Genomic DNA, 23,162 nt, shown 5'->3' on the forward strand with positions numbered 1-23,162 from the left:
CTCGATCAGGCCGTTTTCCGGTACGGCCTGTCCGACAGCCTACAATGACCCCATCCATTTATTGCCCTTCCATAGTTAATGTAACGCCGCTGTTTCTCGCAGGTTTCCTTCGTGAGAAGGATGTCTGACTTTGTTTCCCTCCGTTTGATGTCATTGTCTCGGAGAGCCCGGGATTCGACGCCTCCGGGTAAGAGACTTGTCTTACCAGTAGGTTATTTTTGTTAGAAGGTGGTGTGAGCGTCGCGGATCGCAGCACTGGGCACCTATTAGCAGACTATTAGGACACCATCGAGTCTAGACGCCACTCTATTCTCTGCATACTAATGCATTAACCCAACATGCGGGGTGGGCGGCCGCGCAGCTCCTACTCAACCTGGGTAACTCATCCACCTCTTATCTCCTTTATGATTATCATCGTCATACTATCCAGCCGAAAGGTATGGTGGGTAGTGTGCTATGTGGATGTCCCACAATGACGAAAACCAAAAGTCAGATTCGTGAAGAAACAGGGATCGGACCACGCCCAGACACACGGGGCTTCCTCGGCGATCAGACTGAGCTATGATGGTGGAGGGCAGCAGAAAAGTAAAAAGAAGTGTAGAAGGGAGCTCCAGTAGAATTAACCTTTCTCGGAGGATTCTGGATGCTTGGACCGTCGGATGAGAAGCTGGTGGCTGGGTTTGTACTGTTTCTTTTGTGTGACTGGTAGGAAAGTATACATTTGAAAGTTACTCTGCTACTGGTTGAGCATTGGGTATCTAACGCCTGGTACTTCAGTAAAGGTGCCGTGCCCCATGCTCCTGCCCTACCAGGCAGGAGCTCTGGCAGTGTATACTTTGCCTTTAATACGGAAGGTGTTGATATTCGACAGTTCCACATGAAACTCTATTGCAATGCACTGTCCACGCCTGCCCCGTTTCACGGATACCTTCCGCTGCCAGAATACTGGCGTTGCCACCGCACGGCCGAACTGGACCCCTGCAAAGCCCAGGATATTCAACCGAGCGCCGATGTGAAGGTTTGACAGCATGGCGGGATACCATGTTCCCATTCGAGGTTGCAATCTGCGTGTAGTCATCTTGCACCGCATCGCATTGCATATCTGGTGCATCCCCGTCTTGGGTTGCCACCTGAGTTGTTCGGGTGATCAGGCCTGGAAAGCAGGCTTGAAGGCAAGGGATCGGGTTTACTTGGGAATGATGTGCATTCGGCCATTTGTCCATCCATTCATATTGTGTACCACAAAAGTAAATAAAATACCATCATGCACATGAAAGTATTTCCATTTGAAATAAAGTAATTGAAAAAATCTCCAATAACTTCCAGACTGAGGTCAGCACTCAGCAGCGCCTGGCGCGCTTCTTCAACTCCACCTCTGTACCCAAAGACCTCCTTCCGGATGCGCAAGCACCACACTCGATGAAAAATGCGTTTCGAGGCGAGTAGCCCCGGGCCTCTGCTTCGGGATTGCCCCCGACGAACCTTGTGCTATTCCAATCCAAGCAGTTTTCACAATATGCCCGTGGGCATTTCAGACACCCGAACAGTAGTCCACCTGCCTGGGTGGCAGATTTCCCACAGTCACAACAATAGTGATGAGGACATATCATTCTTGTCCCCTTCAGATTGTAACAATAGTCGTTGCGGTCAAGGCATCGCTCGTGGAAAGATCGCGTACAGATTTCGCAGTTGATCGGATTACGGCGGTTGCATATAAAACAGCCCTAGGAACAGTTAGGACTTGCAAGTATCATTGGGGCATGTACTTACAGTCTCATTCTCTTTCTTTACTTTTCGTCCAATCTTGGGAAATGTTGCCCTGGTAGGGCTCGTCACAGACATTATGCTCTCCTTTGAGACTTCCCACTCGCCTATCATCACGACCCGGGACTTGCCAATACGGCGTGAGGCCCTCGACACTTCAAGAATGGTGTCTTCATAGACAGAGAACCGCCTTGAACTTGTGTCAACCTTCTGTCCGTTGAAAATATTCGTCTTCACCGATTCCGGTCTTTCAAGCCGTGCTTTCTTTTCAGAAAATGACATCTCTTGCACATTGATTTCGTCAAGAGCACACGAGTCCATAATGGAATCGAGATCTAAATTCGCCAATTCTGTAGCACCGAACGCACGCGGGACTATTGCGCTATTTGGCATTAAGGAAATTTCACACTCTGAAGTCTCATCAATGTCGATTGGGTGATATATGTCGTTGCCCAGACCCTCCATCACTCTATCGGCTAGGTACGCCTTTTTCGCTAGGCGTCGGCGTATTTGATCTTCAACAGTCCCCTTCGAGTGAAGACGAATAATATTGACTGGCTCGGTTTGCCCAATACGATGAACTCTTGATTCAGCCTGCCGCATCACTTGAGGATTCCAGTCATCATCAAGAAAGATGACGGTTGATGCACTGATTAAATTCAAACCCTCTCCGCCAGCTCGAGTTGACAGAAGGAACACTTTGTAACGGGGATCATTTTGGAATAGGAAAACGGACAGGTTCCTCCATGGGGCAGAAGTACTGCCGTCCAGCCGGACATGTTTGAATGATTTGAATTCTTCCATACCCAGAACATCTTCACACAGATTTAAAGCTTGGTCGAAACCCGAAAAGATGATGATTTTTCTCTGCTCGACAATGACAAACTGACGAATCATCCTTTCGAGGATGATAAACTTCCCGGAGCTCTCAATGAGATGTCTTCCATCTTCGCACTCTTCAGGGATTGCATCGACCAGAAGGTAGGGGTGAATTGAGCACTGAAAAGTTAGAGAATGCATCAACTGGTGATAATGCTAAACCTACCTTCCTTAATTCCATCAAGGTGTTGGTAGTAATGCGGCTTTTGCGTTTAGCATTCCCAGCCCCAGGACGCTCCCACTCATCTGTCGTTAGGTCTACGAAGTTTTCAAAATTAGGTGAGCTTTCGCCCAGGAGAATCGATTTCTCCACCCCTGTGAGGATTTTATGATACCAGCCAAGCTGGAATTCTGTCAGTGGCACAGAGAGGATACTTTCCTTCTTGGTCGGAATGTCCAGGCCAATCTCCGGAGATGTTTTCGTTCTCCGTAACATAACTATCTTCAAGAAGCGTGTAACGTTGGCAACAAAGCTGCTGTTAAACCTCCCCTCTTTTAGAGAAAACGAGTCTTCAAACCGTTCCGCTGTCGAAGGAACGAAAACGTCTGGGTAGAGCCAGTGTAAAATAGACCAGAGCTCAGTCAGGTCGTTCTGTATTGGAGTGCTGCCATGGGCACAACGTCAGTTGTTGTAAATGAAAGGCTTGGTGGCTCAACATACCCAGTTAGTACAAGCTTATAGTCTGTTCGAAGCTTGTAGATTCCTTGCGTTCTCTTAGATTTACTATTCTTGATGCGATGTCCTTCATCTAGGACAACATAAGCCCAAGTCGTTTTCTTGAAGAACAGCAAGTCGTTACAGACGGTCTCGTAAGACGTAACGACAATGTTTGCGGGATCACCTTCTGGCTGGCTGAAAGTTTCTCTCAGGTTTTGTCTATCATGGCTCGTTCCATGATATGCCAATGGTGTAAACCCGGTGCTCCACTTAGAAATCTCGGACATCCAAGTATCCAAAACACTTAGTGGGCAGACAACTAGGAACTTGTGTTCTCCCCGCTCTTTGTCTTTAACGTACTGAAATAAAGAAAGGGTTTGCAGAGTCTTGCCCAAGCCCATATCGTCGGCAAGAATACCACCGATGCCGTTACGACGGAGATACAATAGCCAGGATAGTCCTTCCAGTTGGTAAGGTTTAAGGCTACCTTGAAGACTAGACCGCCGATATATTAGCTAGCTTCTTCAGGATATGTACTTGGTTTCACTACTTACCCGGCCGGCTGCAAACCAACTGACGAGTAAGGTCTGACTTCGACATCGCCGGTAATATCTTCCTCAGACTGATGATCGAAGACGTTGTTTTCACTCAGCAGTGGCAGAATGACATCCCGGATATGATCAAGGAATGCTTTTCTTCTTTTCTGGATACCGGAGGCAGAGTTATCCTGCGGCTGCTTTGGCCTGGTGGCCTGCCATCGTCCAGCCCGAGGAGGCGAGTAGAGCTGGGTCTCGGTGAAAGAAGAATTAAAGGGAGAGATACAATATTCGTCCACTCCTAATATATCCAGGTTAGTCAGAGTCTTGGTGAGAGCAGATTTAGATCCTACCAATACTCCCCGGAGTTGTAATCTCTGATCCCGCTGTAAACCTAGACGGTGAACTAGGCGGGGTCTCAAACCAGGTCCGCGGGCTACCGGGAGCCGAATCATCGTCGCTATCGTTAAGATATCCCAATTCCATTTTGGTACACAATGCCTGTGGTTTGTAGAACTGACGTGATATGGAGAAGAGGGGAAAACCGAGGAGAGGAACGAGCGTAAAGGTAAACGGATGGTAACACGTAGGAAAACCATCTTGAATAGAACCAAATGGCAGCCATGAAACACGACGTCGATTAATGTGTTTCCCTGGATGGGGTTGTATAGAGGAAACACAGGGAAACAAAATCCTGAAACCCGTGTGAGAGGAATAGGAAAATGTGTTGAGGCGAATAGAAAAGTAAGGAACTAGTGACACATCCCAGTCCAAGAGCAACGATGCTTGTGGCTTCATGAGTGCCTGGATGGATTGGGATGGTTGAAAAAGTGAGATATAACAAGAGGAAGGATGGCTCACTTTTTACTCACGCGTGGGAAGTCCATCGTCAAAGAGATAACTCAGAGCACAAATCATATTACACTCAAGCCAAGTCGAACATTATTTAAGATAGATACATCAAGAATGAGGTAAATATAAAACGATACATTAGACCTTCAACCTCCTACTCAACATCTCCGTGCCTACTGACTTATCGTATTCGATATCAGGCACATCTATCCTCCGACCCAGTGCACGGCGTATAATCCAGTCTTTACTGTTAATCGCTTCTTCCACAACGCCTTCTTCCAGCTCGGGGATCCGAGAAGACCCCTCCAACCGCCGCAGCGGCACGTCGTCCTCCGGCCTTGCGAAATAAACCAAGCTATACCGAGTACTATCGGCTTGCTGTCCGGGAGGAGAAACAACACGATGGATATTTGACCGAAGCAGCCCGTTGGTAAACTTCACCATAGCGTCTCCGAGGTTGACAATTGCATGTCCGGGAAGAGGTCGCACATACTGCCACTCTGCATCTTCACCAGGAGGAAGAACCTGGAGGCCTCCCAGGCGGTTAAAGAGGATAGTTACGCTTCCAAAATCGGTATGCTCGCCCAACGCAGTACGGCGGTCATCGACGGGCTGTGGAGGTGCCTTGACGAAGCGTACTTGGTCGCCACTTATACCTTCGAGGCGGTGGAGTTTGGCGAGAGTGGACTCCGGAAGACCTAGGCTGGTGTTGAGAAGTTTGAGGATAAGTGTGACGATAGAGTGAGAATTCTGAATGAAAGACTCGAAGGAGTTTCGGTTATTCTCTAGAATATCTGGGGCCGGAAGCGGTTGAGAGACGCCCATAATATCGTCTTTCGAGACCTGTACAGGGATTAGTGAGTAAAAATGACGAGAGGGAAATCACAGCTGACATTATAGAACTCATTTCGATCCAGATTGCCTTGCCGATCAACTACGCCAACACCTTGTGCCTTGTATCCGAAGTAAGACTTCTGAGCACTGAAGTCATATTTCTGCTTCTCTTCTAGAGGAAGCTCGAACAAATCGGTTCCTATTTCAAACAGCTTGTCTGCGTCGGCTAGGAGATTCGTGGCTTCGCCTGCATCGCGAATATCGAGGTAGAAGAAACCGATTTCCTCACATGCTTTGCTCAGTTTCTGAATCTCATCTTCATCCTCGGCAAGTAGGTTCTTCAGTGAGAGACGGAGTAGAGGAGCGGTTGGAACATCATCGGGGAAGACTGGGATCCCAGGGAAAGCATCCTCTTGTTTTTGCATGGTTTCTTTCTATAGTCAGATCTCTTCGCAGTATGTGCGAATGTGTTGGAGTCATATGCGCTATGATCTCGCACACTATATACTCTGTGGTTGATGCGGGGAAGCACTTGGGCCGAGGGCAATTATATAAACTTTATTTGTTGAAGACTCGACCAAGTCAATACGAGAAGAGAGCAGTGGTTCTCATTAAACATAGCTATATAGAACCTGTTTATACCTTTCATCCCAACGCTAGGAACAGGCGAGTTTTTCTTTTGTGACGCTATGGCGAATACCTCGTTTACTACTAATCATGGCTGCTTTTAGCCTGGAGAATGAACACAATTTCAGAGAAGGACGAAGATGGGCTTGTCTGCCGCGGCCCTGTCCACGGCTTTGAGTTCCAGTGTTCCAGGGTATGTACCTGTAGAGTCGCGCTAGTTCATAGCTGGAAAGTGCTGCAGAAAGCTTCTTTACCCAATTTCTTTTCAACGGTTGAGACTGACGCAACTGCCAAAATCTTTGTCTGGATGCTTAAGGCGAGCACTCTGCTTTGGCATCTACCGTCTTCTCCCGTTGTAATCACGAAGGCGTAGTTAGATCATTCAAATAACAGCTTCATATGTGCTTCTCTTAATAATTTCAACTAGGCCGAGTTGACCAATAACAGGAACGGATAATCCACCGAATCCAAGAAGCACCAGAAAGCGCGCAGGGAGAAGAAGAAGAATAGCAAGGCAGAGGTAAGCCAGATCGCTTCTTAGTAAATATTACGCCACATAACTGCTGAGAAGTATCGCAGAGAACTATAGATATATATACTTGTTCCTCACCAGCAAAGCACCACCGGCAACAAAGGCAATATTTGCGACGATTCTTTCAGACTCTCAAGGACAACAAGCTGAACTGCGCCGTAAGTTCGAGAAAAATTTACAGTGCATCCTGTTTGAAATAGACCGATACAGGCAAAAATGCAATGTAGGCTCGATGTCAAGGTCCGGGAATGTATAGTAAGCGGCGGAGAGATCGAAATTTCCGCTGCGAATTCCGCACCCAACTCCAACAACCATCTAGCTCTTGAAGTCATCAACCCACGAAACCACACCCACCATGCAGTGATTGTACTGCGGACTTTCCTCGAAATCAAATAATTGATAAAATAACCGCGACCTCTACGAAACGAAAATGTCAACGTCCAAAACCCACATTGCGCAAACCCTCCTCGAGCGCGCCCACTCCCCAGACACAGCCGAAGCCCTCTTCACAGAACGCATAAAACAAAAGCCTCTGCACCTCCGTCCAACCTCTCCAACGCCTGCCGACAATCGCTCACGACGTCGTCTCCACCGCCTCCGCAAGAAGGAGTACTTCCTCCGGCACCAGAAGCCGAAGCCGCTGTCTGCGCGCGAGAAACGGGAGTCCGGAGTTTACAAATTACCCGAGGAAGAATGCAAATATGAGACCTTCAAGGGACTAAATCAGATGTGGGCGGAGTATATGAGGGAGATATTGGATCTGGGGTCTGGTGCTGCAGCGTGGAGAGCGCAGCAGCAGCAGCAGCAGCAAAATCAACGAGGTAGTGGGAAACTGGTCACGGCGCTTTCGCATGGGAGCAAACTGGTTAGTGCGGATTTCCATGGGGCAGAGATGGAGGTTGTTAGGAGTAAGTGCTCGGGAAGAGTTGGGTTGAAGGGAATTGTGGTTAGGGATACGAAGTTTACGTTTGTGATTGTCACGGAGAGGGATGAGGTCAAGAGTGAGTGTTTGATTCCCGGACTTTATTTTGACTACTGGACTTCAAAACTAAAGAGGTGGTGTTTAGACATTCCAAAGGAGCAAACGGTTTTTCGTTTCTGTGTGCCGCTGCCTGATGCAAATGCGACGGGGGAGATGAATCCGGAAAACGCTGCAGACCGTGCTGAAGAAGGCAAGACGCTCGTCTTTGAGCTCCATGGCAGCCAGTTTCAGAATCGACCTGTGGACAGAGCCAACAAGAAATTCAAGTGGCGCAATGTGGAGTATCTTTGAGAATGCTTTTTGGTTTTCAAGTCAGATTCCAACTACCTTTGGCTTGATTGATAAGTAAAGCATTTTGTCCACAGCGAGATCGGGAAGTGCTCGCTTGTTTACCCAGAAAGGTCATTGCGCTGAGTCGCAGCACTGTCCGTATACAGGCCGGATATCAGGATTCCTCCGCCTTTGCGGCGAGATAGTCTCATGACCTGCTTCTGCAACCGATGCGCCCAAAGCCAAAACACATTCGGAAGCTTTCAATCACTTCGAGGTTGGAATTTCCGAACACGCGTGAGAGGAAGCAACTGTCGATACGGACGACTACTTCGTCAGGAGTGATAGGGTAGTCTGGTGTGCGGTAGCTTGCATCACATCCCTGCCCACTCGATGCTGAATGCCTTGACATTTGCGCCTGCATCGCCGGAACCTTCAGCGTTTTTGTCGGCTCCTCCAATAAGGAATCCCTTCTTAACACCTGTGCCAAGTCGGCCACCCGTGATAATTGTCATCAAGTCTAGCTCCTCGTCCCAGCCAGTTGAAACAACCAAGAAGTGGGAGTGGAACCGCAACGGATCACCTGGATACGCCGTGTACTGGCAACCAAATCGAAGCCCGGGAGATAGGAAATAGCCCTTGGAGTGAAGATGAGCGAAGAGTGGATACGAGGATGGCACTTGAGGGAGTGATAGAAGGTGCTCTGCAGGCGGCTGCCGAGGAAGCGGAGGGTGGGATACTGCTGGAGTGATCCTCATAGCTTCAGCGGCCGATATCGTCGATGAGCGCGAGGAGGGTACTTGACTAGGACTAGACGACTGGCTATTATCGAACAATGAAACGACGGCTGAATCTTCCGCAGAAGCCTCGGTGGCGGGCTGCTTCTGCTCAGTCTTCTTTGCCTTTGCAGCTTTCTTCTCTGCAGTCTTTTTCATAGCCTCTTGCTTTAATTTCTCTTTGCGGCGCACTTGAAGCTGCGTAGTCTCGAGGCCTTGCGCTTCTAGTTCTTTGAGATACTTCTTGCGGTCTTCCTCAACCAGAGATTGCATTCCCTGTTTCTGGAAGTTTACCTCATCTACGATGCAAGCTACGCCCTTCTCCACTAGGAGCCTTGCTTCTTCCGGCATCAGCTCTAACGGCAGACCCGTGAAGACATTCTGCTGTGGTGCCTGCGGTAGAGTCCCTGCCAGGACACCGCATATATGATGCTCACGCCTCAAGAACGTAGCCGCATCGACCGAGAAGACAAAGTAATTACCCGCGATATACGATATCGGGACCGGCAATTCTGGGCTGGTATTCATCTTGAGTAACGATCAGGGTTCAGGATTCGGATTCACTACTAGCGATAGGAAACACATGTTAGCATATCGCTCAGAAAGCAAGTTATGGTAGACCAATTGCAGTGGCAAGAAATAGAGATCAAGTCATTTTCAATACGTTTCTCAATCACGTAGTGCTCTTTTAATGAGATTATTATAGCGAGCTTCAGGGGATTGACAGATTATAGTAGTTATATAATCATTTGATCTTTTGCGCGAAAAGGAAAAGTTTTGCTTCGAACTTACCATCAAAAACGAATGAACATTACAGATAAAAGTCACTGTAGGATTTGACCAGCAAATCCCGGTTTTAGTGAATTCGAGAGTGAAATGAAGGAACGCAAGGAAGAAATTTGGTGGGAGTCATTTTTAAACACGAAAATTCCAGTGGAGACCGCGCTTTGCCGGATTGGGCGAGCTCTCGCTCCGGTCGCCGAGAGGGGCCGAAGCAGCACCCTCAGCTTTCCGCATTATTCAGGCACTCTGCAGAGAAAGAACAGAACAGCATTATTGGCTTCGATCCAGTCGATCCTATGATGAATTTCTTCCTGCTTATTTTTCTGGTGTTTTTCACGCCTCTAATACTATTCCTAGGTTGCTACCCCGCCTGTTCCCCCCTGGTCATCATATTCTCCGCAACTGACACTTCCAAAGCATGGCTTGCTTTCTCTTCTTGTCTAGGTAGCCGGTTTCATTCTCGGTTCGTTAGGTCCGCGAGGCCGGGGCTCGACTCTTACGGGAGGGATTACCTTCGCACGATGGTCAATACTGGCCCCGCCATGTCCGAGCAAATCGAGCTGGACAATATGCTGGTCGAATCCGATCATGAAGAATGACTTCGGCACATCCGTGTTCTGCTCCATTCGATACAAGTTCCGCTTTCCTAGAACTCGAGGTCTTGCTTTTTGGGCATTTTATCGGATTGAGCCGTATTTTGCGCTTCTTGGTCTCCTTCGGCAGGGGGCAGACTGAACGGTTTGATTTCGAACTTCCTCCTGCTGAGAGTGAATGCCCAATCCTGCCCAATATTTTGATCGCTCCCGCCACCGCGCTCATGTAAAACTGGAAGTCGATGTGTCTTGAGCATTCCTTGTGGGGGTTCCTCATGAGATGTGGCGGCTCCTGATGTTGAGAGTGCATCGGAGGAATGCGGAAAAGGGCAGAGCTCAATAACCCCATCGCTTAGAATTTCCATCCATCGCACGAGACCTGAAGCACGTGGAAAGAGAGAAAGTGGGATTGTTATCATGGCGGTTATGCGAGATGTGGGCGAGCTTGCGAGGGCCCTAAGCGAATGGAGAAACGGTAGCACATTCTCAGGTTCGCTGACCTCGGGTGGATATAATGTGGGATTGAGAAACGATGGGATGACAATTCGGTGAATGGTGTTCGGAGGACTAGAGGAAATGGCGGCTTGGAGTTTCTTTTGGATTGTGACGAGCAGAGGCTCATTCGTTGGTACAAGGGGAATATAGGTCATGTTGCTGATGGAAGGGTGTGTGAGGCGTTTCGTTAGGTCGAACGCGTGACAGAAGGCTTCTTGCTTGGATAAGTTACCGTCCGTAGATGAAGGGTTCTGGTCTCCTGGTGTTGCTGCAGGAGCTGGTCTGGTTAGCATACACTGTGGTCAAGTGCCCACGCAGCTTCGGTAACCTACTTCTTGCGCCCGCGACTCCCGCTCCAAATTCTCCAAGACGCTCATATCTCCAGGCGATCTTCATGCGCTCTCCTTTCCGTCTGTCTGGCTTTTCATCTGCGGCCTCGGCAGGTCCTATTAAACCCGGAAGGGTTCTACCCCATTGCTCGGGCATGCCGATGACGTGCACTCTCTGGTCTTGCACAACTCCTTCAGCGGCGTAATATCGGAGCAATGCCCCGGCAAAATCTGTAGTTCCATTTTCCTCCACTAGAAGTGTCTTCCCTATAGCAAGCCCGCCGTGCCCAGCTAAGAGGTTGTCAAGCGACGGGGAACCGGTTGAAGTGGTCGGCCGTCCGTCGTCGGGGGAGGGACGCACGCCGGGTGTCGAAGGCGGCGGTGGCTGGACGGCTCGGTGTGGTTGCGCAGGTGCATTAGAGGCCGGTGTACGGTCAGGCCCGGTTGACAAGCCTATGTTTCTCTTGCGAAAAGACATTTTGCCTGTAATTAAAGAATCTTGGAGCTGTTGTCAAGCACAGAATACTTTTTGAAGATTTGCGGCGGGGCAGCTGCCGGCAATAAAAAGCGGCGGCGGTACGCTAAAATCCCAAGCAGAAAAAAGCTCTCTCCTCCGTCGGTCAAGACCGCCTCACGACTTATCCTTTGTTGCATACCTCACCTCGACCTTTGAGCATCCACCAATTCACACCTGCTTGCGCCACCATTTGAACCGGGCTATACAATACTGCCACAATGTCCGACCCATTACTCTTTGAAGATACTTTCACGATCACCGGGATCAACAACCAGAAGTACGACCGAGTCTCCCGTTTGACCTCCACCTCCTCAGATTCCCTCACCACTTTCACACTCGATGTCAACTCCGAGCTCTACCCTTGTACCGTTGGGGAGTCGCTCTCTATGGCACTCGCCTCGACTCTCTCGCTAGACGGCAAGGAAGACAGCGGCGCAAAGACCGGCTGGAGAGAAGTCGGTATGGGCGAGCAGACACTCGCAAACGATTACGATTATGTCTGCCACGGCAAGGTCTACCGGTTCGAGGAGGGATCTACTTCTGGGAACATGTAAGCTTGCTTCATGGTGCAGTGCGCACGGATAGGATGTGCTAATGTATGACGGTATAGGGCGGTTTTCGTTTCCTTCGGCGGTCTGCTGCTCTACCTCGAAGGCCCTTACAAGAAGCTCGCACCTCTGCGCATAGATTACGTGTACCTGCTTCTCAAGAAATAAAGAAAGAATCTCTTCTCTGGGGAAATATCGGGTCTTGCGGTCTTCTTTGGCATTGTTCAAGCTTGAACGGCCAGGAAATGTCGCGTTTACTCGTTGGAGTGCTTTGGTTGCAGCGTCGGCGTTATTTGGAATTTGGGTCTATTAAATAGAATATAAAAGTATACCTGGAAAACAATTACCGGAAACTGGCTTTGTCTATTTCGCAACATGCGACGCAGTCGGGTATTCCAACCGGCGATGAATCCTTGTTATGATCTGCAGGAAATCCTTCTCGTTATCGGCCGTCAAGATTCCATGTCGGACGAAAAAATCAATCAGGACAATGGCACAGTTGGGCTTGAACTCCCTGTTGGCCAATGCCTTCTTCGTATCTTCAACTGTAAGCAGGCAGAATTCCTCCACCTCGGTGTCGTTAGGTTTCGGAACAACATCCGCAGGCAGCTTGATATCAAAGACATATTCAACCTCGGCCTGCACTAGATCCGTTTCACCACCGGCGCGGCTATCCCGCAAATATGCGTATGAAACGCAACCCGCAGCGGAAGCATTGGCCCTGACCACATCCTCAGGAAGAGACGCCTCTTCCATGGCCTCGCGAACTAAACACTCAAATGGCCTTTCTCCGGTAGTCATCCCACCCGCAACAGTATTATCCAGCATTCCTGGATACGTCTGCTTCGTCTTCGACCGCCTCGGTACCCAGATCTTCAGACCCTCGTCATCCTCAACATAAGCGGTGGAATGGATGCCATACGAGACGATCCCAAAAAGCGGAGTGGCAGACCGCTCCAACTCAAGCAGATATTCCCCATTGGGTCCGTAGATTGGATACTTTTCGTTGCGCCATCCTCGCAGAACCTCAAAGCGGTCTTGCTTGACTGCCAACTCAAGGGTTTGGTCTAGCACTTTGTTTCGCTCTTCTGGTGTTGAACCGGCGATCAGAGTCACTGTTCGCTCGGTGGGATCGATGGCCCAAGACTCTGGGGGCCAATCGAATCGATCTACCACCTCGTTTAAGATATGCCCTAGGACAGCATCGTAGCCTTTGACCTTGAAGGAGTGGTATTTCTTCATATGGGTCGCGTAGGCTGCGGGGTCATCTTGATGATACGGGAAACTATATCCTTGTTAGGGAACGGGCTGGGAGGTAACGGAAGAGGAAAGGGATCAAACCTATCGCATTCATCAACTAATTCTAGATTAGATTTAACCATTGTGGCGGAGACCAGGGCAGGAAGCTGCTCGACCTAGTCCAAGTGTGTTCACGGCGTTGGATCTGGTACTAGTGCGATATCGCTGCGGATAATATCTCGCTGGCCCAGGAGGCGGGGCAGTGCGCCTATTCCCGATTAGGCGAATTCTTTTCCAGAACTACAGACCCCTTGTTGTGCTCTGCATCGACATGGCGGTGTACTCGAACCAATACTGCAGCTGGAATATGTGACTATTACAGAGTTTGCGATTGCCTCCAGCACCCGCATAAATCAGCTGAGTCTAGAGTACTTCAGTGGTCTTGATGAGAACTCTGATGTATGATCTCCCTGGGGCTTTATTGTAAGTTCCCCCATTGCTGATTTGGGGTGGTGCTTTCCAAATAGCCAATTCTGTTTATGCTGAGAAGGTGTGCTTCTCTTTCGCCCTGCTTGTTAATCCAAGTCAATCAACCGTAAAGCGTCTCAGTCCATACGACAGGGAAGAAACCTCCGATAGCTTCCCAGCATACATCTATACCAACAGGTACCGGTGCAGTGAATACCATCTTCACCTGACCGAGGCTATGGATACTTTGTTACTCCTGGCATTTGGAACTATGATGGCGATAACATCATTGGCTTGGCAATATAAAACCAGAATGAAACGGAGGTGAAGCGAGTCCGTGAAGTCAATGTTGACTACGCCCTCTCACCTTCACTCAATGTCAATTTTGACAGGGAATGCATTCGGGCATGATAGGACGAGTGAAGGTCCCCATACTAATAGGTTGTAGGTGATTTGAGAGGCTAGTATGATCTTCGACTAGTAGCTTTGCCGATAACCGCGATACATGCTGGGCAGTGGTAACCACCACCATCGAAGAAACACATGTGAAATAATTCAGCCTCCGAGGCCAATAATAGCCTACAGATTGAGGTTGATGACACAAAGGGTGAAGGTGGGTGAGGGATCAAGCTCATGGGCACTTGACCTGACTGACTCAGTTGGTATGACCCCGATTCACATGCGATTCCCGATCGGGGTGGATCAGCCACCTAGATATGCTCCAACGATTGCAAATAATCGCCCTCTCATCCAACAATGATGGCCTGGTGCTCTACGTGCCCGGACCCCGGCCCGCGGGTATGTGTTCACTCCTAAGCAAGAACACAAAGGCCTGCCTCATTTATACCACCCAAGCCCACCATTATGAATACTAGTCAAAGTCGTACACTTCCGCAATATACCTGACCAGCAACCATGTCGGTAACGACGAATAAAAAGGGTAATCGAGTCGAGTACCACTATTGGGACTACAGCTTCGAATGGACCGATAAACATATCCCTGGGAGCGAACTTGAGCCCTGGACCCGGACCTGCGATACGCTCGCCGATGAAGCCAACGAGATCCTAGATGCGCTGCCAGCACCTGCTAATGACCCCACAAAGCGAGACCGTTATGCACTGCTACGGGACAACTATTCGAGCAATCCGAAGCTTGAGCTGCTCTGGACAGAGATCAACACTGTACCGGAATGGGTGGACTGGGAGCAAATCGCGCGAGCCCAGGACCTCTTTTGGCGATATCTGATCCCCGTGACAAATGCTGTATGCTCCTACAAGTCTCCCTGCTCAAGACTGGATAGCTAACCTGACATCTTCCGCCAACAGCTAACGTTCGTAAGTTTACTCGGTGGAATGTAAGTATGACCAGCCCAACTTTCCAACTCCAAGCCCTAACCCAAGAACCACCAGGGGTGCTATCCGCGTCGGCGAAATCCTCTCTAGAACCGGGGGGTTCGGCGCAAAAGTCGTGCGCCACCGTCTCCTTGAAACAGTCCAGCATACAATACAGGTCAATAACTCCCCAGAGGCCATGAAGCCCGGCGGCGAGGGTCACCTGGCCTCTGTCCGAGTCCGTCTTCTACATTCCGCCGTCCGCCGCAAGATCATGGGTCTCGTGGAACAAGATCCCAACTATTATGACTCTGAACGTTATGGACTCCCTATTAACGACCTCGACTCATTTGCTACCATCAACACGTTCAGCAGCACGGTCATCTGGCTTGGAATGCCGCGACAGGGTATTGTTTTGACTCCCCAGGAAGAGGAAGATTACATCGCGCTCTGGCGACTAGTAGCCTGGTACATGGGCGCACCAACAGAACCATTCGAGAGCGCGGCAAAGGCCAAGATTACCTCCGAGTCTCTGCTCGTCAATGAATTCGAACCCACAGACACAGGAAGGATTCTCGCTCGGAACATCGCCATTGGACTTGAGAATACGGCGCCGATATATGCATCATTAGAATATATGGATGCATTGACAAGATTGCTCAATGGTGATCAACTCTCGGATGAATTACATATCCCTCAGATGGGCTTGTATTATAAGGTGCTTATGTGGGGGTACTGTTTCTGGGTGCAGGTCCAGGCGAAGACGCTTCCGCTTATTCCTGCGGTTGATAGATATATCATTCAGGTGCGTTCCAACCAATGTTTAACAATAGCATCCCTGGCACTAATACAACTCTAGAACCGCAAGAAGATGTTCTGGAAACACCTCATGGACGAGAAAGAAGGGCTCGGGAAGGAAACAGTCTTTGACTTCAAATACATCCCGTCGCTGAAGGGGAAGACGAGACTCGGAGACCGCAAGAAGTATTTCTTCAAGAAGCCCGGCGTGGAGATCCTCTCGTACCTAGGACTTCTATCTGCATTCGCGACAGCTGGTGGGCTTAGTACGGGGATTTATTTCTTGTTTACGAGAGCTTTCCCTCAGACCCAGACTGTTTTGCCGAGTTTGCTGCAGGTTGTGAGGGAGCGGTTGGCGACTGTTCCTGTTGAGGCACTGACGGTACCGGAGCTTGTGAAGGGGCTAAGGGGGAAGTTGTCGCTGTAATGGAAAGAACGCCGAGGGAGCTTGTATTTATAGACAGGCTAGAGACTCCGAATAGATAATACATGATTTCCTATGCACATTCATGGCCATACTGTTGTAAGGTATTCACTTGCCAGCCCTTGGTGTATTCGGCCAAATCTAAGCCTTCGATGGATTTTGGAATCCCCAGGGACATATCTATGAATTGTTGTCTCATACGTTCATGCGTAACTTCGGAAACCCATGGATTTAATAGACAGGCAGTGAGCTCAAAATTGGCGATATTAACAACATCACCAAATCTGAAGCCAAGGTATGGTTTTGTTGGTTGTAATAGCCCCATCCCCAGTGGGCGCATATACCTTAACAAAGAACCAAGCGACATTGAGGTGCACTCCGAAGAACAGAATGATGAATCCATTGAACTGCAGTTAAGAATTGCATCGCGTAGTGTGTAGACTCTGCTGATAATCTCATAGATCGAAGATATTCTCTTCGCATTCATGTCATCTATAAGACACTAATTAACTTCTAATCAGATTGAAGTGTCAGAAAAGAGCTCACGAATAATATTTCCGGGTATTGGAAGCCTAAGGGAAGAGATATGACAGGTAGCTTTCTCCATGGCGGCCGATGAATAGGTGGTAAACAACGTTCTGTAGTTGAAAAAGTATGAGGCCCAGAGGCATAGGACCATGTATCGAGAATAATCTGACGGTGGCTCCTTAGAGATCGCGCGAATCCATAACTCACCGAAGAATTGGACACTTTTACAATCGTAGTAATCTGCTATGACTGCGATCTTAGCAAGCTGCTCCACGGTTACCTTCCGGGGTACCTTTAGGAGGTGAGAGTGGATAATATTGAGGACTACAACTAGCGCCTCGACATCCCAGCCGTCAACAACAAGCTCAGCTGAGCCCTTCTCCTTAAGCTGCCTGGCTTCTGACCAGCCCCCGTTCAGCATCCTGTTGAAGACTGGAGAACCGAGCATGAGGTGTCTGGCAGAAGCCTGGATTCGAACGTCCCTTTCCGGCTCTCCGAGATTGTGGTCGAATGCGCCTGGTGTGGTTTCGAGGACAGTGCCACCGTCACTTTCTGCGTCACTTTCAATCAGTAATTCATTCACATCCCCTTCTTTGGATGGCGTCGGGGGGTTTCCATCTTCATCGGTCGTTGATGGCCAAACTGCGAACGGAGCATTTGGGTTGCGGATGACAATAAAAACCTCGCCTTGAGGATCAAGGATATAGTCTAAGACCATGTTGTATAGTAAGAGATAAAGACCGCACTGGAAATATTGATATAGACGATGAGAAAGACGTGGAAGAAAGAAAGCGAAGGGTGGTATTGTAGCCGTTTGAAATTATATACAAGTTGCTCCTGCTGTGTCCATTGTTTCCTCATCAAAGAATAATATACCCCGACTGGACTCAAGCTCGCCCAACCGTGCCTTCTAAAACTGGTTTAAATAATATTGGGTAGCTCCTGCCTCTCCTATAGTGGTATCATCCAAAACGATCATTGCTCCATCAAAAGATCACGTTCTCAAAAGCCCCATGTAGCCCTCTCGCCGCCAACCACCCCTCCAGTGCCTGCATATCACCACGATTTGCTCTCTGCCCACCGCGTTCCCCAAGGGAGTCTGTAATCTCTTCCATGCCCGCAAACACCCTCTCGACCCCTTCCGTCTCCCGATACCGCTCGCTGACCTTCTTCTGATGTCGTGGGATATCGCCCCACGAATGCGTCTTGATAAAACTCATATAAGCATCTATATCTTTGGATGCACCTTCGAGACATAGAACCCCAGGTTTCCCGGCCAGGACAAAGCCGGTGAGAGAGTAGTCGGGGCCATAGTTGACCATGTCGTCTCGTTTGGCGCGTGTTGATAGAGACGGGAAATAGAACCATACCCGTACAATGGGATCTGAAGATGAGTTATTATTCCCAGTGGAAGGTTGGTTTGATGCAGATGTCGTGGATATTGAATTCTTTTGCGTTTCGTATAAGCGAGCACCTTCTTCTTGGATGTACTCTAAAGCGGATAATATATCGTCGTCTGGCATTGAAGACGATAATTGTGCAATCTCAGCCTTGGAAAGCCAGTCCGGCTGGCGTAGGGAGTATTTTAATGGAGGTGGTTGGTCTGTATCTGCCTCTGCCTCTGGTTCGTTCCATTGTAATGGGATGGAGACATTGACTTGGATTGTCTTCTCGCCGCCAGAAATTTGGGCATGAACGGCGAGTAATATATTTGAAGGAGTCCCAGAAGGCAGATCTGTGGAGGGATCTTCGCACCAGCTTCGCAGTTTTTCAATGCATTCTGTCGTGGATGGATCAATTTCGAGTTCTCCTTCGGACGGGAACATGGCTGTTAGGAGGTCTATTGTGGAGAGCTGGGACTCCATTATATCTGCTGGGAGGGGTGTTGGTTTATTCTGAGCCATTTTGTAGAGTATTTCAAAAATACAGAACAATATATAATATCAACACTTTGAAAGTATCTACGTCTGTCTCGTATGGTGTTGGGCGTGAAGAAATTAGGTAAGAATGTACTATACCTAATTAAGACGGCCCTATACATCTACATCGGGACTAGTGCGCAATGTATCAAAATAAGCTTGGATGAAGTTTGACGGACTTGATCTTAATTTGATTTATTAGCCACCGGGACACTGAGTTGCATTTCGTCAGTACGCTTATCTTCCAATAGCGGGGAGGGCTCATTGAAACTCAACACATTTGAAGTTAAAAGGCCTCGGCTATGGCATAGATAACATAAGAAAAGGAAAAGAAGAGGACAAGACAGCAAGGAAGCTCAGAAGCTAATAGCCAGTATGATCGCCGCAAATTCCTCCATATGTTCAGCATTGTTAATCAACCAAGGACCATAGGTATGCATGGTCATGAAACTGCTGTCAGTGACCTCCGTGTTACCCTCCTCCACATACGATGTCATCCAGTCGTCGCCGCACAAAGCAAAAGTCAGATAGAATTCGATTCCATTTTGGGAGATAAGAATGCGTCTGTCATTGTTAGCATTTTGATCCCACCCTACCCTGCGGCATGATAAGGCAAAACAAAACCACGTACCGCTTCGGATCGGGATATCCGGGGTATTCCTTCATCCAAGCGATAAGTAGGGCCGCCTCTTGCATATAAATAGCGGGTCCATAAACATGGCGTTCATTGCTGGTGCTCTTTATCGGGGCCTTTATCCATAATGAATGAGACTTGTCTTGCATCTGGCCATCAGTACCTGCGATAAACCCGCTACCCTTGCCGCTTCCAAACTTGGCCACGAGATCGATCCGACTAGGAGTACACCATCGACTGCTGTCCTCGTTTGGAGAAATACCGCATATACATATGAGGAGAATAATAGCGGAGTATCTGACGGGTGGCTTTTCAAGTTCCTCATCACGAGGTTGCACTAGTCCCTTATGAGCCTCCAGAACTTGAACCTGGTTGTAACGAGCCGCAGAGAAGTCACCATCTGCCTTACGAGAATTGGCTTTGATGGCGTCAATATAGTGCTTAAACATGTCCCAGTCTTGCAGGAGGCGCCGAGCTTTTTCGATATCGTTTTCGAGGTCGAAGAGAGCTGGATCGAAGGCGTCAGGCCCGGAACATTGCACGAGAGTTCGTAGGATGATGAACTGCGGCTGGTTGATTTCTGAGCCGTGTTTGTGGTCTGTGTAGTCTTTAGGAGAGACTGCGAGAAAACCACCCTTTACGGCAGCCTCAGTCCACTCTTCCAAAGTGCTGGGACATTTTTCAAACAGTGAGGTTTCGGTCATGGCTGTTTTGGCCTCCAGGAGGTAGAGCAGGACGAAGGCCGGATAGGGAATGGGTGGATAGTAATGGAAAAGAAGGTCTTCTGTTGTTATTTAAGACTCGCCGGGAACACAAGTAGCGGAGGATTCTGAGCGAAAGATTGGTGATGGGTACAGTATTCACTGTTGACAAACACATTTACTTCTGAAGTAAATTTCGCAGGTTAGGTCTTGGTGGTAGATTAGGTTGAAGCTGTTAGAGGTAAATAAGAAGAAGATGAGTTCTCATCATCCGGTACTCTTCATATTTTCTTCCCGGGTATGATTTATTACACTGATTAGTGCATAGAAGTTTCCATAATTCAATTTGTCTTGTATGTTCTTCACTCACGATCCATAGCTCGATGCATAAGAAACTGAGATTGTTCAGTGAATCCACTCCCTTTATGGCTACTTTGATGGGAGCTATTGCACTTGTCAAGATTTCTCTGACGATATGAGTGTATATGAATACACGTCTCAAGCTCTCGAGGCAAGCACACCAGGCCCGGTGCCACCCGCTCCTTTCTGCATTTTACCAAGACTTTGGTCGCACCTTCCTTGGTTTCAGATGTATAGTTGTTCATGAAGGAAGGCACCGTAGATGGCATGTTCATGACTCCTTCCTAGACAGGTCGGGTCTCATTAGCATTGGAGGGCGGGTGCTTGTGTATTTGTCAAACAGGCCATCAAGAATATAGGGGCCTTCCGTATACGCTTAGCCAATGTTGTTCGAACTGTTACAAAAATGGTCCGCAATCCTCTACAATCTATTCCAAACTATATAAGCTACAAATTTGATCTCCTTCTAGCCTTAGCTTTACGCAAAGCCTCATCCAAATGTGGGCCCCAGTTTTCCAATCCGGACGTCATCTCACCACCCGAATGTCCACTATAAACTGCCCTCTCTTCCACTTTCCACCTCTCCACCTCAATTTCCAGCCACCAAACAATCTCATCAGAGACCCTAGGTGTATTCTCGAACGGCAAATGATGCCCGCAACCAGGAACCGTAACCGCCTTCACCTTCCCCCTTTCATGCCCTCCACTCCCGCCAACCCCCCTCCCTGTCCGCTTCAGTTTCTCTTCTCGACTCTGAGGACCGGAGAAGGGGCTCTTATCGCCAAATAGGTACAACACTGGTGGACGAATGTTTTTCATTAGGTGCCATGCCAGAATCGGCTCAGACCGATAGAATGGAGAAATTGCGTCCGGCGGCCCAATGATGTCCGGGTGCAATACATCGCCGGATGCCGGTTTCTGTCCGTCGAAGTTAGGTCGTAGGTAAAACATCACATCCTGCTCAAGCGATGTTGTTAAGGTAACCTGTGGTTTTAATGCGACGGACGAATACCCCTGAGGTGCCTCTGATGTACGTTCTCCCGGGCGTATGTCACGAAGCCCGTATTTCATCCACAGATCATGCGCTCGGGGATCCCATTTTTTATGGACTTTCTTGAAGTATTTTTCTGCCTCATCGCGCGAGGTCCAGGCGGTCGTTCTCGACAAAGAAACTTTCACAAAACGCAGGGCATGGGCGGCGCGAGGGTTCTTTTCTAGAACAGGTTCGATCATAACGAGAGATGTGAGGAGCCGCGGATGTAGCAGTGACAACAAGGCTCTATTATTTTTTTTTTTTTTGAAATTTAGCTCTGTGCCTATACCGCAGCATGGTACAGTTAACCTACAACTGTACAGATCCGAGACTATGCCCTATCCCAACAATCGGGCTAGGCATGTCGGCTTTGAACTGATTGACCATGAATAGTAAATCTCGCGCGTGGTCGAACCAGGAGGCTATATAATAACCACACCGTGCCAATTATCAGCTTCTGTAAAATAACTGGAATAAGGAAACGAAGGGGCCCTCGTGAATGCTTACGATCATTTCCTAGAATATCCTCATTTATAACACCGCTTGCTCCTTGATTCGCGACATCGGCGATCCAAATCGAATTAACTCGAATACCCTGGTTGACTAGTTTCAAATACATATCTTCCCAGAGCGGCTCGTAGACCTCCTATGACAATCACAGAGTCGGCTCGTTACGTGTTGACTAACCATCCTGACCAGCAGGGCATGCAGCAATGGGAGGTCATGGCTAGCACATACCTTGGGAAACCCAGACCCATGAGCACCGATTATCGTCAAGTCTCCTGGCTTCGTGTTCAAATTCAATCTCGGCGTATACCTTTTAACCACAAGCTTTGGTGAATCGGTGCCAGTTTTGGTGGCATTAGGGTATTCCCGGACATGCTGACATTCAAGAACATGTTCCGTTATCGTGAAAAGAGATGATGACGATGGAGATGGAGGTAGCGCCATATTTGAATTATTTGGCAGTCGTATTTCTTTCCTGCCCAATTGCGCAAACCTGCGGCCAGAGGGTTTCCTGTATTAATATCCCTTGATCCAAGTCCTGAGCCCTTACTCAGCCCTGACCGCTTGGTAAAATGCATGATCATGCAGGCTTCTATGTGGTGAGACCAAGACCTGCAGAGCGAGGCATCCAAGTAGGGTCCGCCATAGGTTGGATTAGAACCAATGATCATGAGTGGTAGATCGATCATGCGGGTTCCGTTCATTTCATGATTCGGGGAGGAACATGGTGGATGGATTGTGCGCAGTTTTGGGCGATGGATCGCTTGGGTTTGTTCAACCAGAGGGCTGCACGGCCCAATAGTTCGCAGAGAGAGGGGTTTGCACTTTGCAAAGTTACACAATTTCAGCCGCAGCCAGTCACAAAGTGGGTTCGAGATAAGAAATTGCCAAGGCAATAATGATTATGGAGCCTGAGTGGTCACACCTCGATCTCTTCTCTTGGAATTTCCTCCAAGGCTCCAACACATTATATTGCTAATGCTGTGGACCTGACGAAAGTTGTGCTCCGTTGCTTCAAAGTTTCCTCTTGTCGTGGTCAGCCCAAGTCAATATTGAATTCAGGAAATATAATACCTGCCAGAAATACAAATAGTGGCATGGACGCTCCCCTGGCCACGAAATGTATAGTACGTATTATCCCGCGGCCGATTGGGTGGCACACATCAGTGGAGTCCTACGGAGTGACGATTACCCGTCGCTGATCAGCTGGCGCCCGAGTTTTTCTTGTTTTGACCGACAATTCG

At 48.7% G+C, this 23,162-nt stretch overlaps 13 protein-coding genes across 13 annotated transcripts; 4 read left to right on the plus strand and 9 right to left on the minus strand.

Annotated features, from left to right (window-relative positions):
* Window positions 1-1,340: 1,340 nt before the first annotated feature.
* Window positions 1,341-4,292, minus strand: ASPVEDRAFT_120816 (putative nucleosome remodeling complex ATPase subunit (Snf2h); the record flags this gene model as incomplete). Its single annotated transcript, XM_040805827.1, has 5 exons — window positions 1,341-1,724; window positions 1,771-2,763; window positions 2,810-3,248; window positions 3,305-3,796; window positions 3,856-4,292. The coding sequence occupies 5 exons, from the start codon at window positions 4,290-4,292 to the stop codon at window positions 1,341-1,343; spliced, it is 2,745 nt and encodes a 914-aa protein (XP_040661941.1).
* Window positions 4,293-4,725: 433 nt separating this feature from the next.
* ASPVEDRAFT_181676 (putative oxidoreductase, 2OG-Fe(II) oxygenase family) lies at window positions 4,726-6,094 on the minus strand. Its single transcript, XM_040808879.1, has 2 exons — window positions 5,583-6,094; window positions 4,726-5,532 (listed from the first exon to the last, which is right to left on the minus strand). The coding sequence occupies exons 1-2, from the start codon at window positions 5,946-5,948 to the stop codon at window positions 4,828-4,830; spliced, it is 1,071 nt and encodes a 356-aa protein (XP_040661942.1). The 5' UTR covers window positions 5,949-6,094; the 3' UTR covers window positions 4,726-4,827.
* A 1,018-nt stretch (window positions 6,095-7,112) lies between these two features.
* Window positions 7,113-7,955, plus strand: ASPVEDRAFT_120992 (RNase P/RNase MRP complex subunit; the record flags this gene model as incomplete). The annotated part of the gene is made up of 3 exons (XM_040805844.1): window positions 7,113-7,452; window positions 7,504-7,683; window positions 7,750-7,955. 3 exons carry the CDS (start codon window positions 7,113-7,115, stop codon window positions 7,953-7,955), a joined length of 726 nt encoding a protein of 241 aa, XP_040661943.1.
* Window positions 7,956-8,308: 353 nt separating this feature from the next.
* Window positions 8,309-9,238, minus strand: ASPVEDRAFT_48441 (tRNA splicing endonuclease subunit SEN34; the record flags this gene model as incomplete). Its single annotated transcript, XM_040814006.1, has 1 exon — window positions 8,309-9,238. The coding sequence occupies one exon, from the start codon at window positions 9,236-9,238 to the stop codon at window positions 8,309-8,311; it is 930 nt and encodes a 309-aa protein (XP_040661944.1).
* Window positions 9,239-9,782: 544 nt separating this feature from the next.
* ASPVEDRAFT_35550 (elongator complex protein 4) lies at window positions 9,783-11,442 on the minus strand. The gene is made up of 2 exons (XM_040811018.1): window positions 10,914-11,442; window positions 9,783-10,858 (listed from the first exon to the last, which is right to left on the minus strand). The coding sequence occupies exons 1-2, from the start codon at window positions 11,386-11,388 to the stop codon at window positions 10,140-10,142; spliced, it is 1,194 nt and encodes a 397-aa protein (XP_040661945.1). The 5' UTR covers window positions 11,389-11,442; the 3' UTR covers window positions 9,783-10,139.
* ASPVEDRAFT_119263 (uncharacterized protein) lies at window positions 9,793-10,092 on the plus strand (the record flags this gene model as incomplete). The annotated part of the gene is made up of 2 exons (XM_040805678.1): window positions 9,793-9,850; window positions 9,911-10,092. 2 exons carry the CDS (start codon window positions 9,793-9,795, stop codon window positions 10,090-10,092), a joined length of 240 nt encoding a protein of 79 aa, XP_040661946.1.
* Window positions 11,443-11,645: 203 nt separating the features above from the next.
* On the plus strand, window positions 11,646-12,143 carry ASPVEDRAFT_48443 (DNA-directed RNA polymerase core subunit RPB8; the record flags this gene model as incomplete). Its single annotated transcript, XM_040814008.1, has 2 exons — window positions 11,646-11,977; window positions 12,038-12,143. The coding sequence occupies 2 exons, from the start codon at window positions 11,646-11,648 to the stop codon at window positions 12,141-12,143; spliced, it is 438 nt and encodes a 145-aa protein (XP_040661947.1).
* A 195-nt stretch (window positions 12,144-12,338) lies between these two features.
* Window positions 12,339-13,357, minus strand: ASPVEDRAFT_48444 (thiamine pyrophosphokinase-related protein; the record flags this gene model as incomplete). The annotated part of the gene is made up of 2 exons (XM_040814009.1): window positions 12,339-13,260; window positions 13,317-13,357. The coding sequence occupies 2 exons, from the start codon at window positions 13,355-13,357 to the stop codon at window positions 12,339-12,341; spliced, it is 963 nt and encodes a 320-aa protein (XP_040661948.1).
* Window positions 13,358-14,597: 1,240 nt separating this feature from the next.
* Window positions 14,598-16,239, plus strand: ASPVEDRAFT_77965 (oxygenase MpaB family protein; the record flags this gene model as incomplete). Its single annotated transcript, XM_040816465.1, has 4 exons — window positions 14,598-14,945; window positions 15,009-15,037; window positions 15,093-15,819; window positions 15,874-16,239. The coding sequence occupies 4 exons, from the start codon at window positions 14,598-14,600 to the stop codon at window positions 16,237-16,239; spliced, it is 1,470 nt and encodes a 489-aa protein (XP_040661949.1).
* Window positions 16,240-16,309: 70 nt separating this feature from the next.
* Window positions 16,310-17,482, minus strand: ASPVEDRAFT_871881 (BTB/POZ domain-containing protein; the record flags this gene model as incomplete). The annotated part of the gene is made up of 2 exons (XM_040818000.1): window positions 16,310-16,728; window positions 16,783-17,482. 2 exons carry the CDS (start codon window positions 17,480-17,482, stop codon window positions 16,310-16,312), a joined length of 1,119 nt encoding a protein of 372 aa, XP_040661950.1.
* A 77-nt stretch (window positions 17,483-17,559) lies between these two features.
* On the minus strand, window positions 17,560-18,699 carry ASPVEDRAFT_35554 (DUF1115 domain protein). Its single transcript, XM_040811020.1, has one exon. It carries the CDS (start codon window positions 18,666-18,668, stop codon window positions 17,751-17,753), a length of 918 nt encoding a protein of 305 aa, XP_040661951.1. The 5' UTR covers window positions 18,669-18,699; the 3' UTR covers window positions 17,560-17,750.
* A 192-nt stretch (window positions 18,700-18,891) lies between these two features.
* Window positions 18,892-20,292, minus strand: ASPVEDRAFT_35555 (uncharacterized protein). Its single transcript, XM_040811021.1, has 2 exons — window positions 19,116-20,292; window positions 18,892-19,056 (listed from the first exon to the last, which is right to left on the minus strand). The coding sequence occupies exon 1, from the start codon at window positions 20,019-20,021 to the stop codon at window positions 19,257-19,259; it is 765 nt and encodes a 254-aa protein (XP_040661952.1). The 5' UTR covers window positions 20,022-20,292; the 3' UTR covers window positions 18,892-19,056; window positions 19,116-19,256.
* Window positions 20,293-20,825: 533 nt separating this feature from the next.
* On the minus strand, window positions 20,826-22,362 carry ASPVEDRAFT_121843 (uncharacterized protein; the record flags this gene model as incomplete). Its single annotated transcript, XM_040805921.1, has 4 exons — window positions 20,826-21,657; window positions 21,725-21,833; window positions 21,919-22,057; window positions 22,150-22,362. The coding sequence occupies 4 exons, from the start codon at window positions 22,360-22,362 to the stop codon at window positions 20,826-20,828; spliced, it is 1,293 nt and encodes a 430-aa protein (XP_040661953.1).
* Between the last annotated feature and the right edge of the window lie 800 nt (window positions 22,363-23,162).

This window comes from Aspergillus versicolor, assembly GCF_001890125.1.
Source record: "Aspergillus versicolor CBS 583.65 unplaced genomic scaffold ASPVEscaffold_1, whole genome shotgun sequence".
In the NCBI taxonomy this organism is placed as follows: Eukaryota; Fungi; Ascomycota; class Eurotiomycetes; order Eurotiales; family Aspergillaceae; genus Aspergillus; species Aspergillus versicolor.